Source organism: Colletotrichum destructivum, chromosome 2 (genome assembly GCF_034447905.1).
Source record: "Colletotrichum destructivum chromosome 2, complete sequence".
Classification (NCBI taxonomy): Eukaryota; Fungi; Ascomycota; class Sordariomycetes; order Glomerellales; family Glomerellaceae; genus Colletotrichum; species Colletotrichum destructivum.
In genome coordinates this window covers 2,216,264-2,232,315 of record NC_085897.1, presented here as the reverse complement: position 1 = coordinate 2,232,315, position 16,052 = coordinate 2,216,264, and the positions used below count along the sequence as shown (strand labels likewise).

The 16,052-nt window shown below is 54.6% G+C and overlaps 5 protein-coding genes across 5 annotated transcripts; 3 read left to right on the top strand and 2 right to left on the bottom strand.

Moving 5' to 3' along the window:
• The first annotated feature begins 149 nt into the window (after nucleotides 1-149).
• CDEST_02896 (Putative ZZ-type zinc finger-containing protein) lies at nucleotides 150-1,602 on the top strand. Its single transcript, XM_062919055.1, has one exon. It carries the CDS (start codon nucleotides 492-494, stop codon nucleotides 1,551-1,553), a length of 1,062 nt encoding a protein of 353 aa, XP_062775106.1. The 5' UTR covers nucleotides 150-491; the 3' UTR covers nucleotides 1,554-1,602.
• Nucleotide 1,603: 1 nt separating this feature from the next.
• CDEST_02895 (Putative ubiquitin-conjugating enzyme E2, ubiquitin-conjugating enzyme/RWD) lies at nucleotides 1,604-4,261 on the bottom strand. The gene is made up of 9 exons (XM_062919054.1): nucleotides 3,891-4,261; nucleotides 3,768-3,801; nucleotides 3,623-3,717; nucleotides 3,545-3,566; nucleotides 3,393-3,489; nucleotides 3,327-3,338; nucleotides 3,105-3,273; nucleotides 2,171-3,045; nucleotides 1,604-2,118 (listed from the first exon to the last, which is right to left on the bottom strand). The coding sequence occupies exons 1-9, from the start codon at nucleotides 3,921-3,923 to the stop codon at nucleotides 2,109-2,111; spliced, it is 1,347 nt and encodes a 448-aa protein (XP_062775105.1). The 5' UTR covers nucleotides 3,924-4,261; the 3' UTR covers nucleotides 1,604-2,108.
• A 977-nt stretch (nucleotides 4,262-5,238) lies between these two features.
• Nucleotides 5,239-6,838, top strand: CDEST_02894 (Putative AAA+ ATPase domain, ATPase, AAA-type, core, replication factor C). Its single transcript, XM_062919053.1, has 4 exons — nucleotides 5,239-5,496; nucleotides 5,561-5,639; nucleotides 5,707-6,489; nucleotides 6,543-6,838. The coding sequence occupies exons 1-4, from the start codon at nucleotides 5,381-5,383 to the stop codon at nucleotides 6,714-6,716; spliced, it is 1,152 nt and encodes a 383-aa protein (XP_062775104.1). The 5' UTR covers nucleotides 5,239-5,380; the 3' UTR covers nucleotides 6,717-6,838.
• Nucleotide 6,839: 1 nt separating this feature from the next.
• On the bottom strand, nucleotides 6,840-8,548 carry CDEST_02893 (uncharacterized protein). The gene has a single exon (XM_062919052.1). It carries the CDS (start codon nucleotides 8,401-8,403, stop codon nucleotides 6,841-6,843), a length of 1,563 nt encoding a protein of 520 aa, XP_062775103.1. The 5' UTR covers nucleotides 8,404-8,548; the 3' UTR covers nucleotide 6,840.
• Nucleotides 8,549-8,703: 155 nt separating this feature from the next.
• CDEST_02892 (Putative helicase, AAA+ ATPase domain, Sec63 domain, Helicase superfamily 1/2, ATP-binding protein) lies at nucleotides 8,704-15,859 on the top strand. Its single transcript, XM_062919051.1, has 2 exons — nucleotides 8,704-15,080; nucleotides 15,138-15,859. The coding sequence occupies exons 1-2, from the start codon at nucleotides 8,992-8,994 to the stop codon at nucleotides 15,673-15,675; spliced, it is 6,627 nt and encodes a 2,208-aa protein (XP_062775102.1). The 5' UTR covers nucleotides 8,704-8,991; the 3' UTR covers nucleotides 15,676-15,859.
• Nucleotides 15,860-16,052: the final 193 nt, after the last annotated feature.

Below are 16,052 nucleotides of genomic sequence, written 5' to 3'. Positions count from 1 at the left end.
CCCTGGCTGAGAAGCGGGGCACCTGGTACGTGCAATCGCAATCGCAGTCGCAAGGAACCCGTCACCTCGGCTCTGGGGATTAAGATCTTGACATCTCGCAGCCGCGCTTTTCTCAAATAGCACTTCCCGGCGGCGAACGTCCGTCCATCCGGCTGTCGACCTCTTATACCCCGGCTTGTAGCTAGCATCGACCTTTGCAGTTTTGGTTGGGCCTAATAGGGATGACAACAAACAAACGACGTCATTTTCACGCCCGATGTCAAAAGAACCCGTTAACATGTCTGATGGTTTGTGTTATCCGGCCGACCACCAGTCGTCCGAACTATCGCGACGCGACTTTGTGTTGGAAACAAATTCCACGGGTCCCACCTGACCCTGAGTTGAGCTGAAAGCAGCTGCTTCTGCTCGCGCTAGCGACCACGACGCTGACAAAGTTGCCGAGCAATCCGCACGCGAGAGGTACGCACGGTGCACTTGCAGCTCCGATCCCCATGGCTCTGCCACTTTTCCCCTCCTTGGTGCTAACCCCACCAAAGGAGGACATGCCAACCTCCGATGCTCGATTCTACCGCTTACACACCCACCACGAACAAACAAACCACCACGATCCTCCTTTTGTGAGGAAGTCGCCAGCGTCGCCCACCATGCCTGGCCTTACAATATCCACAGATTCGATTTCTCCACGTACCTCGAACGCGCCGGCGCCAGCGACAGCTCCACCGCCATCTACGTCTGTGGCCGACGCCGCGACACCTGCCACGACGTCCACGGCCGGCGCAACAAACCCTCCAGTGCACCAGACCCCTCCGCGCACCTCCCGCACCTCGTCCCCCGCCCGGCCCCCCGTCAGCCCCATAACCCCGACCCTCCCCCCGGCCCGCTTGTCCGACCCCGTGGCACCCTTCGCCGTTGATCGTCCGGTCCTTACTCACATCTCCCAGCCGCCGACTGCGGCCGCTATTCCCCCGCCGCGCCCGGACCCCATCGACTTCGACTCCAATCCGGATGTCCTGGCCCTCAAATCGGCCATCTCCATCCTGCAGATGCAATCGAGGAAGGCGACCGCCGATATCCAGGCGCTCAGTGCTGCAAAGAATGCCGCCGTGGAGAACCCCACTGCCTTTCTCGCCGACCTCGGAGCAGGCAAGGTGCATGCGCAAGGCGACAGGCTGTTCCCCGAGTCCGACTCCGATTCGGACGAGGGGTCGGAGGGCAAGAAAGCTGGCCAGGAGGCTGGAGAGGGCAGCGCTAGGCAAGGGAAGGCACGGGCGCAGCCGCAGCCTTGGGAAACTTTGCCTAAACCCCAGAATGTGGTGCGCTGTCCACCCATTAACTGGTCACAATATGCTGTTGTCGGCGAGTCTCTCGACAAGATTCACGCAGACCAAATGGCGCGACCAAGTCAGGGCGCGCCGGCTACGTTGGGGCCAAATGGGTCATATGAGTTCAAAGGGGATTCTGGAGGCAATCAGAGGCCCTTCATAGGCGTTGCGGCTCCTTATAATCCTGGGAAGGACAAGATCGACAAGAAGGCGAAGGGAGGCAAGCGGTAGCTGTGGTGATGTCATTTTGGCTAAGGGTGTCTTCGACTGCCCGCCCCTAAGGAGGAACAGCATCCTGCAGACGGATGTACGTATGATTGATGCTTTGTTAAGGAGTCATGAGGTTACGACTTGGTACCTAGGTTGCATGGACAGGTTGGCGTTACGGTGAACATAGGCTCCGGCCACGTGGGAAGAACTTGTCATCATGGATGCCATTATTTAACTCCCTTTCTCGAAAGAAAACATTTCGTGCCAGGATTTTGAAGAGAGCGTCTTTCGTTGCGTCATTAATCGAGGTATCTACTGGAGTCTAACGGGCCAACCCCCTAACCCGTTCCTGGTATGCTTGATTCCCATGCCGTAAACGCCGTCCAGTCTCTCAAAGACCGAGGTGAACCCAGGTAAAACCAAAGGCGACTTAATCGGCCACAGTCGCTCCGCCTAAGAGTGAAGGCTGGCTTATGTACTGAAGCCGTGTCACATACACACAGATGTTGTATGCTTGTGTAATTCGTTTGCAATCTGACACATCGGGCATGTAAAATTACAATGCCCAGAACAACATCAGAAATCGCTACAAAAATCAGTTCACAAGCAAACAATGTGGCCGTGGGGTTGTTACTTACTCCATGCTTTGCTGCACCGATCTGCGAAGTCGACGATTGTAGTTCTTGCGTCCATCGGCGCCTCCCCAGTAGAGTTTATGGGCTTCGGGGTTCACCAGAGTTCTAGGGTCGTAGGCTGGATCCTCTTCCTCCAGTGCAGTGAAGATGGCTTCGATATGAGAACGCACATCGTCTTTTCTTAGCGAGCTGGGGAAGTAGCAGGCTGTTCCATCCTCCGAGATGCGATGATGGAAAATGCGTGTGTGGAACTTGACGCGGGGTTGTTCTTCAGGGAACCTCGGGCTGAAATGAACCTTGATACGGAAGAGACCGCCGTCAAGATTCGTCATAGGTCGTCCAAAATAGGTAATGACCCAGACGAAAGGGTTGTTGTCTTCCAACTGAACGTCATGAGGAATGTCCTGGCGTTTGAATGTTTGCACCACTTGCTGGTACTGGTGTCGCAGGTTGACAGAAACCGTCATCTCCTTCTCATTCGCAACCTGGCCCTCTACGGCCCATTTAAGAAGCTCGTTGTCGAGGGCGGCCTTGACATTGCGAAGACGTCTTTCCAGCTCAGTGTAATTGAATTTGCCATCCATGGCGTTGCTAGCGCCTTCGAACGGCATACGTACGAAGGCTTGATGGTCTTTCACTTCGGTCTTGGCCTTTTGGATGGCGAGCAGGTAGTTGTCGTAGTACCAGAGGAACCTCCGTTTACACAAGTCTTTGAAGGGCTCGAAAGGCACGTTCGTGTCGTCCATGTCCTCGGTGTCCATCTCGAGCTGTTCTCCGTCTGCTGCAGACTGCTGGGCAATCGCGTTGCCATCGGGAGTCAAGCCCAAGTACTCTTCCATACGTTGTATGACGGAGATCCGAAGAGTCTCATGACGGATCTGGGTACCAAAGTCAGTTCCGTTCGTGATCCACCACTACATGCACCGAGTAAGCCTACCTTCTGAACGTAGTCTTTCTGGTTCTTCTTGTCCGATGCATCGTTGGCCTCCTCGAAACCAGGTTCGTTCTCGTAAGGATTGCCTGACATCAGGCTTTGAATGGAGATGAGGATGGACTCAAGGCCTTGCGCAGCGGACCATTCTTCGCCACGCTCTCCACGCCAGGTTCTACGTGCTGTTAGCCGGATGGTTTATGGCAAGCATAGCACGCATCGTTGTACCCAAGAATTGACCTGCAGAGGTGTTAGCGATCCATAGGTAAGCACGAGACGTCCATGTAAACCCACAAGCAAACCTTGCCGGACGAGTAAATGTTGGGGTTGAATCGGCATCGTCCTCCGTTCGTCGTAATTCCGTTGACACTAGGAGACTTGCGGGGATATTCTGCTCTCACGTCAGTCCCGAGATTGAGACATTGCTAATAATAACGGAAACAGACCCTTGTTGAACCTGATTGCAAACTGGATATAGATTAGCATGTTGCCAAAACGGCATGACCTCAAGACAGATTGTGTACCTCGAAGAAACCGAATTCGTAGGGAGTGTCGTGAGGGCCGATAATCAAGGCCTTGACGTTGCGAACATCGACGTCGCGGCAAGCAACAGCCAAAGCTGCCAGTCTGTCAGCCTAGGTCTTCGGTCAGAGGATGTGGGAGTCGTACAGAGATCCGACGTTCGCTGGATGTCACTCAACTCCTAGTTTGCGGGAAACAATGTCAGCCTTGCGACTTCGACCCCTCATTCCAAGGTGGGAAGGAGGATGGGCGGGGTGGGACGTAGGCTACCTTAGTGATGCGAATGATGGACTGATCCGCCATGGCGACGGATGGGCTGAGCACTTCGTGGTTCCCGTGGCGATCGGTCACGCGGTTCTTCTGGTTTGGAGGTGCTCTAAGTAAACGAGCGTGCGGTCGCTTGCCTCCTGTGAAGTTGTTGATGGGAAACCGAGCAAGTGGACGCGGGCGCGGCCTAAGAGCCTGATGGAGGCGAAATCAGGACTGTCAACCGACTTCTGCAGACGGCTACAATGCGACTTCTGTTGGTGGTGGTCGGTTGGTTGGTCGGTTTGGTTGTTGGTGGCTGCCTCGCTGGTAGAAGTAGTCGGGGGTGGGAAGCCGCCAGCCGATGGGATGGACGCTGGAACGCTGGGACACTGGTACAAAGTAGCTTTAGGCGTCCAGAAAGGTCGAGCGACGAAGTAGCGGCACTAATAAATTGGTAGTTTGGCGGGGCAGGAGGGGTAATTTCTAGTGTGTAGTGATGCAGACGAACCGCTGCGGTGTGGTACATAGCTTAGCCTCTCTGAACTTCGTAGCCCAGCACGATCCGATCCCTCTCCCTCCTTCCCGGTCCCCGACCGAGTAGCCCCCCACAACGACTGACTTTGGTCTGGGCTTGTGAATCGATGCTTTGCACCTCGAAGAGAGAGACCTGCCAATCTCTCTAGGCGTCTTTAACGAGACATCCCACGCCAGGTATTTATTATATTGGAGACACCCAGTCGCACTGGAGTACCAGGGTGCAGAACTAATTTTGTGCGGCCATCATTTCCCCATACATGTTTCCTTGCCGCCCTTAGCTGTCCATGGCTTTCACACCTGATACCGTACTGCTTGTGACAATCCGTTTGGCCTTTGGCCATATTGACACTAGGGTCCAGTAAGACGAAGCGGCATGCAAATGAGATTTAGTCAAACACACTGCTTCTTGTTTCAATTCTTCATACAAGTCGATACTGGTACATAATTGAGCACTGACTCTCAGCGCGAGCCCTGTGTCAAGAATCTAAGGCCACCTGAGAACCCTCTCATGCATGAATGTGACAATGTGTGGGAACGAATAGATGCTGCACAGAACACTATCCAGGTTTTGGGACAGCATGACCCAGGAACAAGACAGATCCCTCAAAACTCAGGGTAATTCAACTTCTGGATTCATTTTTGAGACTTAATTATGCGTACTTGTTTGCACACGGAAATGCGTTTAGAAGCTTCGTGTCTTTGACGCTTGAGAGGCTCAGCTGCCTTGGGTGGGGCGGGGCAAACGCCGTGGGGTTTCGTCGAGACGCGGGTTAGGATCGATCCCCCTGTCGGCCGACCGAGAAAGCTCCAACACGCGTCCACTCCACGGTCAGCAGCGCGTCTGGTACTTTAATTGAATTTACTCGGTCGTCACTACTGCACCAAACGAAGGGACAGGACAACCACGATTAACCCGATTGAAGCCAGCGCGACACGTCCAGAGCTTCGCACCAATCCGTAAATTTCGTCTCCTTATGGCGAGTTTCTTCGATCTCAAGGCCCGAAAGGCGGCCGCTGCGAACGGGACCGCGGTCCAAAAACAGGATAAATCTGCGCAACCACCAAGGGCGCAGCCGTGGGTTGAGAAATAGTTCGTGTCGTCTGTCCAAGACCCCTGAGTTGCCACATTACCGAATGCTGATCTGCCAAATCAGCCGTCCAAAGACTCTCGGCGATGTCACAGCACAAGACCACACTGTCACGATCTTGCAGAGAACGCTCCAAGCCTCTAACGTACTACAGCCCTTTGCGAATTTACAGCCCTGGCCTCTGTAAGCAGCTAGCTGACCTGGAAACATAGCTCCCTCACATGCTCTTCTACGGACCGCCCGGCACGGGAAAGACGTCGACAGTCCTGGCCTTGGCCAAGGAGCTCTACGGTCCGGAAATGATGAAGTCGCGAGTGCTCGAGCTCAATGCCTCCGATGAACGTGGAATATCCATCGTTCGTGAGAAGGTGAAGGACTTTGCTCGTATGCAGTTGACGAACCCGACGAACGATTACAAGAAGCGATATCCTTGTCCGCCCTTCAAGATCATCATTCTCGACGAGGCCGATTCGATGACCCAGGATGCGCAGAGCGCCCTTCGCCGAACCATGGAGACATACAGCAAAATCACGCGGTTCTGCCTCATCTGCAACTATGTCACGCGTATCATCGACCCTCTTGCCAGTCGTTGCAGCAAGTTTCGCTTCAAGAGCTTAGACCAGGGCAACGCCAAGAAGAGACTCGAGGACATTGCCGAGAACGAGGGCGTGCAGCTGGAAGACGGCGCCCTAGATGCACTCATCAAGTGTAGCGAGGGTGACTTGCGAAAAGCCATCACATTCCTACAAAGCGCAGCGCGACTAGTGGGTGCTGGCGACAGGGACGCCTCCAGGGACGACGCCATGGATATCGACAAGAAGCCTGTCACAGTCAAGATCATCGAGGATATTGCTGGCGTCATCCCCGAGAACACCATCGACGAGCTGGTCAGCTCCATACGTCCGCAGGGACCTGGCGATACATACCAGAACGTGGCAAAGGTGGTTGAAAACATGGTTGCCGATGGCTGGAGTGCCGGACAGGTCGTTACTCAGGTGAGCTACCTTTTGCTGCGGTATCGAGACCCACGTACTCACCAAGTGTACAGCTCTACCAAGCCATCGTCTACGACGAGACGGTTCCCGATGTGCAGAAAAACAAAATCCTTCTCATCTTCTCCGAGGTCGACAAGAGACTCGTCGATGGCGCGGACGAGCACTTGTCCATCCTTGATCTTGCTTTGAGGATATCAGGGGTCATGAGTGGCCGGAGCAACAACTAAGCAACCACGGTTGTGACGACTGGATTTGACGGGGAAAAACGGATGGCGTCCGGATCTGGACAGTTTAGGCGTTGATAATGGCAAAAGGTAACTGTACAGAGTATATACCACATTCAGGCTTTCTTCAAGTATGATCTTCTTGACCGATGAGACCAAGTTTTCCATCAACGGCAGACCAAATGTCGTCAAGTTTGGCCGTTGATCCCTTTCTCTGATGCGTGGCATGCTTCCTTGCACCGCCCTTGTTGGCTGATCCTTGTCCCAGCCAAATATCTTCCTCTGTCGTATCTCCCACCGCCTCTCTTTCGGGCTCCTGACGTCCTTGACCCAGTAGTTTATCAACTTCCTGAAGCGCCGCCATGGAGCTTTCTAGCGCGACCTGGCCTTCCTCGATCTTCTCCGCCACTACTTCCAAAGTCGCAATCTTTGCCGAGTCCGCCGCAGACACCCAAGGCTTGACGCTATCCGAAGACATCGACTTCTCAGAAACGACGGCAGAGAAGTCCTCTCCAAAACTAGACTTGGGTCTGCTTGCGCCAGACATCGGGTGCCTTGGGAGAAGTTGGCTTTCCTCGGCCAGATGGTCCAGCGCCTGCCGGGTCTCCTTGGCCTGCTTGGCTAGGATGTTGTGAACGTGTGCTTTTTGGGCAATCATGCCCTTTTGCTCTCGCGACAGGGAAAGGAGCTTGTCGAGGTAGGGTACAAGGAGGTGGGCAGTGGGTGCTAGCGGTATGCTGTGGCTCTGACAAGCGCTGAGTGTGTTCTCTTTGCCGGGTTTCAGGACCGGCTGTCTTTGCTCAGAGATGACGCTGAGCACCGTCTTCCTCGCCGCAGTGTACCTTCTGTACTTGTCCTTGATCTCGGCCAAATGTCGGTCGATAGTCTCTTGTTCAGACCGAGAATTGAAACCGTTCCTCTGGGACGACGTATTATCTTCCGACTCCCCTGACGCTTTACTAAGCTCCGCCTCGATCCAGTTGATCAGCTCCGTCCTGGTTGCGTCCAGGGCATGTGCTTTCGCCTCGTCGCTGACTTGGCCGCCCAGCGACGCTGTACTTTGTCGAACATCCGCCAAAAGCTGCTCTTCACGCTTCAGAAGCAGCTTGGCCCTGAGGACGACCTTTTCCAGCTGACCAGCCAGCCCGCCCAGGTCCGTTTTGGCTGTGCTGGCACTAACTGCAAAGCCGCTCACCACATCCTTGGGGACATTTGGCAGAGCTGGCGAGTTTCTGAATATGTCCTCCAGATCGAGAAAGTCCGAAGATGCTGCAGGCTGGCGCACTAATAGGTCCAGATATTTATGCACCGCCTGGAGACGTCGGCGTTTCTGTCCCAGTTTGACGAGAGCAACATGCTCTTCGACCTGGTTTCTAGAATCGAGATTCTTGTGCAGGGATGGAGCTGCCGTCGTCGTCTCATCTCTCGTGTTCTTGTACTCGTTGCGAGCCTTGAGGTTTGCATCCAGGGCTTTAAGATACTCCTTTTGCAGGCCCCTAACCTCTTGCGTCGGCGTAACTCTGCATGATGCATCGGCAAGCGAGAGTGGCTTCCGTATCGTTGATGAATGGCCACAAGCTTGGAGATGAAGAGCTAGGGCGCGTCGAATGTACGCCACTTGCTCCCGTGGTTTGATGTAAGGCTCGAGTGATGCCTGAACCTTCTGTATTGACGTAGGAACTGGGTCCATGTTGCCTGCTGCCTACGGCCAAGCCATGTAACGTATACCTAATATCGACGTAAGAACGCGTCTATGTTAGTTTCCCTATTATGACACCGAGATGGCCTTAGTCGTTCGCGTGTTGACAATCGGTTACCTGAACGGAGAGTGGTGGTTTAGGGTGGTGTGGATTCGCTTGGTCTCAGTGGACCACCCTGTGTCAATGTGCAGCAGACAAAGTCACGTGTAGCTATCTGGTTGAGCTGGGGGAGTCACTAGCGCGTTTACCGCTTAGCGCCATATTGCTCGGTTTTGCCATTACAAGCAGCAGATGAAATTTGTTCCGCGCGACAGGCGTCGAAGACATCGATACACGCATCCGCCCAATTTAACCACTCAGCGAAACCCCTCTAATTGAGTTACTTAAATACCGAATCACAAACAGTTCTTATCTTAATTTCTGGACGGATGAGCTAGGTTTCGAGGCGAATACGGCGTTTCCAAGAGGTTGAAGATTCGGCGCAAGCCGCTCGTTTGCTGTCGCTCGACAAGCTCCTCCACCACTTCGAGATCCAGGCGCAAACGATACGATACGAAACCCACAAACGCACAGCCAACATGTCGAATCAGGACCAACACCGCGATGTCTCCCAGTACAAGTACTCGGCCATGTCCAACCTGGTTCTCCAGGCGGACCGTCGGTTTGTATCGAGACGAAATGATGAGGCCACGGGCGATCCCGAGTCTCTTGCCGGCAAGTTAAGTATCCGCGACATGGGAGCACGCGTCGCTCGCGAAACCGCACCGAAGCAGAAAAAGCCTACTGGTCTTCCCGATGTTGAACGCGGAAAGCTGCAGGAGGGCGAGGACGTGCTCGCGCGCGAGCAGCGGAAGAAGAAGGGCGAGACGGCGCAACCGAGAGGTGCTGGTGTCCTGGGAACTGGAGACCTGCTTGTCGAGGGCATCCGATATCGCCCGCGCACGCCCGCAACACGAGCGATATTCGAGTTGATCCTGAAGATCGTGTCTGACAACCTCGGCGACGTCCCCCAGACCGCAGTGATCAGCGCTGCCGACGTGACCCTGGAGTTTCTCAAGGACGACGACCTGAAGGACACGGAGAAAAAGAGAGAGATCGATGATCTCTTGGGGGTTTCCATGAGCGCTAAGGAGTTCAACGAGCTCGTAAACCTTGGAAAGAAGATCACAGATTACGATGCGCAGGACGAGGATGAAGATATGGACGACAATGCGGCCGACGCCGATGGAGACGAACTGGATGAGAGACAGGGTGTCGCAGTCGTCTTCGAAGATTCTGACGATGAAGAGGGCGGCATTGTCAACGAGGTCAGGGAAGAGTCATCTGAGGACGAAGGCGTGGACGACGAGGACGAGGACCGACCTGCCGTCGACGCCAATGACGCTGAGGAAATGGATGACGACGCCATGGTTATCGATTCGGCCCCCGAAAAGCAACCGCAGGATGCAAAACAGTCGAAGACAGTCCCTGCCAGGGATATAGATGCATTCTGGCTGCAACGACAAATCGGAAAGCTGTATGCCGATTCCCACGAGCAGCACGACAAGACCACGGACGCGCTGCGCATTCTCTCCGGTGAGCCCGATGAGCAGGGCGGAGACGAGAAATCACTCCGAGAAGTTGAAAACGATCTCATGGAGTTATTCGACTACGAGCACCATGAATTGGTGCAACTCCTTATCGAAAACAGGGAGAAGGTGGTTTGGCTTACTCGCCACTCCAGGGCCGAGACGGACGAGCAACGAGCTGTGATCGAGCGCGAGATGGCCTCGGAAGGCCTTCAGTGGATCCTGAACGAGAAGTTTGGAAAGAAGACGGACGATCAGAAGGGGCGCAAGATGGAAATCAAAATGGACATTGACGCAGCGTCATCTCTCGCAAATGCACCACTAGCAGAGTCAGAGCGTCCTCAGGGATTAGTGGGCGGCCTGCAACCACGAAAGCTTATCAACCTGGAAAACCTGGTGTTTGACCAGGGAAACCACTTGATGAGCAATCCCAAGGTCAGGCTGCCTGAGGGCTCAACAAAGCGCACCTTCAAGGGCTACGAGGAAATCCACGTTCCCGCACCCAAGAAGCGTAGCGACCCTAGTGACACCCTCGTTCCGATTGTCGATATGCCGGAATGGTCACGCTTGCCGTTCGGCACCACCAAATCTCTCAACAAGATCCAGTCTAAGTGCTACCCGACAGCATTTGGAGACGACGGCAACATGCTCATCTGCGCCCCCACGGGTAGTGGCAAGACAAACGTGGCCATGCTCACCATTCTGCGAGAACTCGGCAAGAACCGCAACCCCGAGACCGGTGACATTGATTTGGATGCCTTCAAGATCGTGTACATCGCGCCCCTGAAAGCGTTGGTGCAGGAGCAGGTTGGCAACTTTGGCAAGCGACTCGAGCCCTACGGCGTGAAGGTCTCCGAGTTGACGGGTGACCGACAGCTCACGAAGCAGCAAATCGCAGAGACCCAGATCATCGTCACCACTCCCGAAAAGTGGGACGTCATCACGAGAAAGGCTACTGATCTCACCTACACTAACCTCGTGCGGCTTGTCATCATTGACGAGATCCACTTGCTCCACGACGACCGTGGCCCCGTCCTCGAGAGCATCGTGAGCAGGACCATCAGGAAGACCGAGCAGACCGGAGAGCCCGTTCGTTTGGTTGGCCTGTCTGCCACGCTGCCAAACTACAAAGACGTTGCCAGCTTCCTGCGCGTGGACATCAACACCGGCCTTTTCCACTTTGATGGCAGTTTCCGTCCATGCCCCCTGCGCCAGGAATTCATTGGCGTTACGGATCGCAAGGCCATTAAGCAACTGAAGACCATGAACGATGTCACTTATAACAAAGTCATCGAGCATGTTGGGGCCAACAGAAACCAAATGCTCATCTTCGTCCACTCGCGAAAAGAGACGGCCAAGACGGCGCGTTACATCAGAGACAAGGCTCTGGAGATGGACACAATCAACCAGATTCTTCGCCACGACGCCGGAAGTCGCGAGGTCCTCAACGAAGCCGCCAGCCAAGCCACCGACAAGGATCTCAAGGATATTCTGCCTTACGGTTTCGGTATCCATCACGCCGGCATGAACCGTATCGACCGTACCGATGTCGAGGACTTGTTCGCTCGGGGTGCCATCCAAGTCCTTGTGTGCACGGCTACCCTTGCTTGGGGTGTCAACTTGCCAGCTCACACCGTTATCATCAAGGGCACATCGGTCTATTCCCCCGAAAAGGGTAGCTGGGTGGAGCTCAGCCCACAAGACGTGCTGCAGATGCTCGGCCGTGCTGGTCGTCCGCAATTCGACACATACGGCGAGGGCATTATCATCACAACTCAAAACGAGATTCAGTATTACCTCTCGCTTCTAAATCAGCAGCTACCGATTGAGAGTCAATTTGTCAGTAAGCTTGTGGACAACCTGAACGCAGAGGTTGTGCTCGGCAACGTCAGGAGTAGAGATGAGGGCGTGGAATGGCTTGGCTACACGTACCTGTTCGTGCGTATGCTGCGGTCTCCGGGTCTCTATCAAGTTGGGGCAGAGTACGAAGACGATGAAGCTCTAGAACAAAAGCGGGTCGATCTCATTCACTCCGCAGCGTCAGTGCTCAGGAAGTCAAACCTTGTCAAGTACGACGAGAAAACCGGCAAGCTCCAGTCAACGGAGCTTGGCCGTATCGCGTCACACTACTACATCACTCACGGCTCTATGGAAACTTACAACAATCTCATTCAGCCATCGATCACCACCATTGAGCTTTTCAGGGTCTTCTCTCTTAGCGCAGAGTTTAAGTACATCCCTGTTCGCCAGGATGAGAAGCTGGAGCTCGCGAAGCTGTTGGGCAGAGTTCCCATCCCGGTCAAGGAGAGCATCGAAGAGCCACACGCCAAGATCAACGTGCTGCTACAAGCCTATATCTCCCGACTCAAGTTGGATGGCCTTGCTCTCATGGCTGACATGGTGTACGTCACACAGTCTGCTGGCCGCATCCTCCGAGCCATCTTCGAAATCACCATGAAGAAAGGCTGGGCATCTGTGGCCAAGACTGCCCTGGATCTTTGCAAAATGGCCGAGAAGCGTATGTGGCCGACAATGTCGCCTCTTCGTCAGTTTCCCGGCTGCCCGAGAGATATCGTGCAGAAGTCGGAGAGAATCGAGGTGTCCTGGAGCAACTATTTCGATCTCGACCCTCCGCGCATGGGAGAGCTGCTCGGTATGCCCAAGGCTGGCAGGACTGTCTGTAGTCTGGTGGCCAAATTCCCCAGAGTCGAGGTCCAGGCCCAAGTCCAACCGTTGACCAGGTCCATGCTCCGAGTTGAGCTGAGCATTTCCCCCAACTTCGAATGGGACGCTGAGGTCCACGGTCCTGCGGAGAGTTTCTGGATTTTTGTCGAAGACTGTGACGGAGAGGACATTCTTTTCAGTGACCAATTCCTGCTGCGCAAGGAATATGCAGAAGCCGAGTCGAATGAGCACATTGTCGACTTCACCGTGCCCATCACGGAACCAATGCCCCCTAACTACTTCATCTCCGTCATCTCGGACCGCTGGATGCACTCCGAAACGAGACTGCCGGTTTCGTTCCACAAGTTAATCCTTCCCGAGAGATTTCCGCCTCACACCGAGCTCCTCGAGCTTCAGCCGCTACCCGTTGCTGCTTTGAAGGCCAAGGAGTACGCGAAGCTGTACCCCGACTGGGATCACTTCAATCGCATCCAGACACAGACTTTTAATTCCTTGTACAATACCGACCAGAACGTGTTCGTTGGTGCACCGACCGGTAGTGGTAAGACTGTGTGCGCAGAGTTTGCTCTTCTGCGCCATTGGGCCAAGCCAGACGCTGGTCGCGCTGTTTACATCGCCCCTTTCCAGGAGCTGGTTGACGCGCGGTTGGACGACTGGCAGAAGAGACTGAGTGGTCTCCGCGGCGGCAAGACGATCGAGAAGCTCACAGGAGAGACCACCACCGATCTGAAGATCCTGGAACGCAGCGACTTGGTCCTTGCTACACCCATCCAGTGGGATGTGCTTTCTCGCCAGTGGAAGCGTCGCAAGAACGTCTCGACCGTTGAGCTTTTTATCGCAGACGAGGTTCATCTGCTGGGCAATCAAATGGGCTACGTCTATGAAATCATTGTTTCGCGGATGCACTACATCAGGACTCAGACCGAGCTCCCGATGAGAATTATCGCGCTTGGCGTCTCCCTCGCGAACGCTCGCGACCTCGGAGAGTGGATTGACGCGAAGAAGCACGACATTTACAATTTCAGCCCCCACGTCCGCCCGGTCCCGCTTGAGCTTCATATCCAGTCCTACACCAACCCTCATTTCCCTTCGCTGATGCTTTCCATGGCGAAGCCAACTTACCTAGCCATTACCCAGATGTCCGCAGACAAGCCGGCCATTGTGTTCGTTCCGAGCCGAAAGCAGACACGGGCTACCACACGCGATTTGCTGACCGCCGCCTTCATGGACGACGACGAAGACCGTTTTCTGCACGCCGAGGTTGAGCAGATGCGCCCTCTCCTCGACCGCGTCAGCGAGGAGGCCCTGGCCGAGGCCCTTTCGCACGGCGTCGGATACTACCACGAGGCCCTCAGCCTGAGCGACAAGCGCATCGTCAAGCACTTGTACGAGCACGGAGCCATCCAAGTCCTGGTTGCTTCTCGTGACGTTTGCTGGGAGCTCAACAGCACTGCTCACCTTGTCGTGGTCATGGGCACGCAGTATTTCGAGGGCCGGGAGCACCGTTACGTCGATTACTCTTTGAGCGAGATATTGCACATGTTTGGCAAGGCTCTACGCGCCTCCAAAGATGGCAGAGGCAGAGGTGTTCTCATGCTCCCGGCAGCTAAGCGAGACTTTTACAAGAAGTTTCTGAACGAGGCTCTCCCTGTCGAGTCTCATCTGCATAACTACCTTCACGATGCATTCGTGACCGAGATCAGCACCAAGATGATTGAATCCGGAGACGACGCCATCAACTGGACGACCTTCACCTACTTCTACCGACGTCTCCTCGCCAACCCTAGTTTCTACAGCCTTACCAGCACCACGCAGGACGGTCTCAGTGACTATATGTCTGATTTGATCCAGACGACCCTCCAGGAGTTGAGCGATTCGAAGATCATCGAGCTTGATGAGGACGATGGCTCGGTGGCGCCGCAGAACGCGGCGATGATCGCTGCCTACTACAACATCTCCTACATCACGATGCAGACCTTCCTTCTGTCACTTAGTGCTAAGACAAAACTTAAGGGTGTCCTCGAAATCATCACGTCAGCTACCGAGTTCGAGGCCATTCAGATCAGGAGGCACGAGGAAGGCATCCTTCGCCGCATCTACGACCGCATTCCTGTCAAGATGGCCGAGCCTGTGTATGACTCGGCGCATTTCAAGGCCTTCGTCCTTCTCCAAGCACACTTCTCCAGGATGCAGCTGCCAATTGATTTGGCCAAGGATCAAGAGGTTATCATTTCCAAGGTTCTCAGTCTTCTGAGCGCCACGGTCGATATTCTTTCTTCCGACGGTCACCTCAATGCCATGAACGCCATGGAAATGTCACAGATGGTTGTGCAGGCAATGTGGGACCGTGACAGCCCCTTGAAGCAGATCCCTCACTTCACACCCGAGGTCGTGAAGGTGGCAAACGAGTTCGGGTATGTGCCATCCCCGTCCATAATCCTACGTGAAGCTAACCTCGAAATCTCCTACAGCGTCAAGGACATTTTTGACTTCATGGAGGCCATGAACCCAGACGAGAACCCGGACTACGCCAAGCTGGTTAAGCGTCTCGGCCTCTCGCAAAAGCAGCTGGGCGAGGCCGCCGCTTTTACCAATGACAAGTACCCTGACATCGAGCTCGAGCACAGCATATTGGACGAAGACGACATTCGAGCCAACGAACCGGCGTACCTCAGCGTGCAGATTCAACGACAGGTGGATGAAGACGACGACTTTGACCCGACTGTGCACGCGCCGTTCTATCCTGCCAAGAAGTTGGAGAACTGGTGGCTCGTGGTCGGCGAAGAGGCGACGAAGAACTTGCTGGCCATCAAACGCGTCACGATCGGGCGTGAGCTCAAGGTCAGGTTGGAGTTTACGGTGCCGACGGCTGGTAAGCACAACCTCAAGCTGTTCCTAATGAGCGACAGCTACGTCGGAGTGGACCAAGAACGCGAGTTTTCCATCACGGCCGCGGAGGGCATGGACGTAGACGACAGCGACGAAGATGAAGAAGAAGACGAGGAATAGACGGCTCGGACGATAGCGGAGCCATCTCGTCCGTACGATACCTCAAATGTGTACTATATCGATCGGGAAGAGGAATTGGGGGATAATAGACAGATTTTCGGTCAAAGTTGGTTCTACTCCCCGTTACCCGACACTCACAGGCGGCTATTCTCCTCTTTGGACAGGGTTGAGTGGCCTGAAGTCCGGTTGTGCAGACTGTGTGCGGTGCGACGGTTGTTTCGGAGGGTGATGGTTTGGCGGCCAAAGTTGGCACGCGAACCCTGAGCGGGGGATAGGGTTGCTGGCCTGAGCCTGAGACGGCGAGGCACAATCAAAACTCGGGATGTTGTGAAGCCCAAAAATTGAACGCCGAGGTTCCTTCAATTCATGGCGGTCTA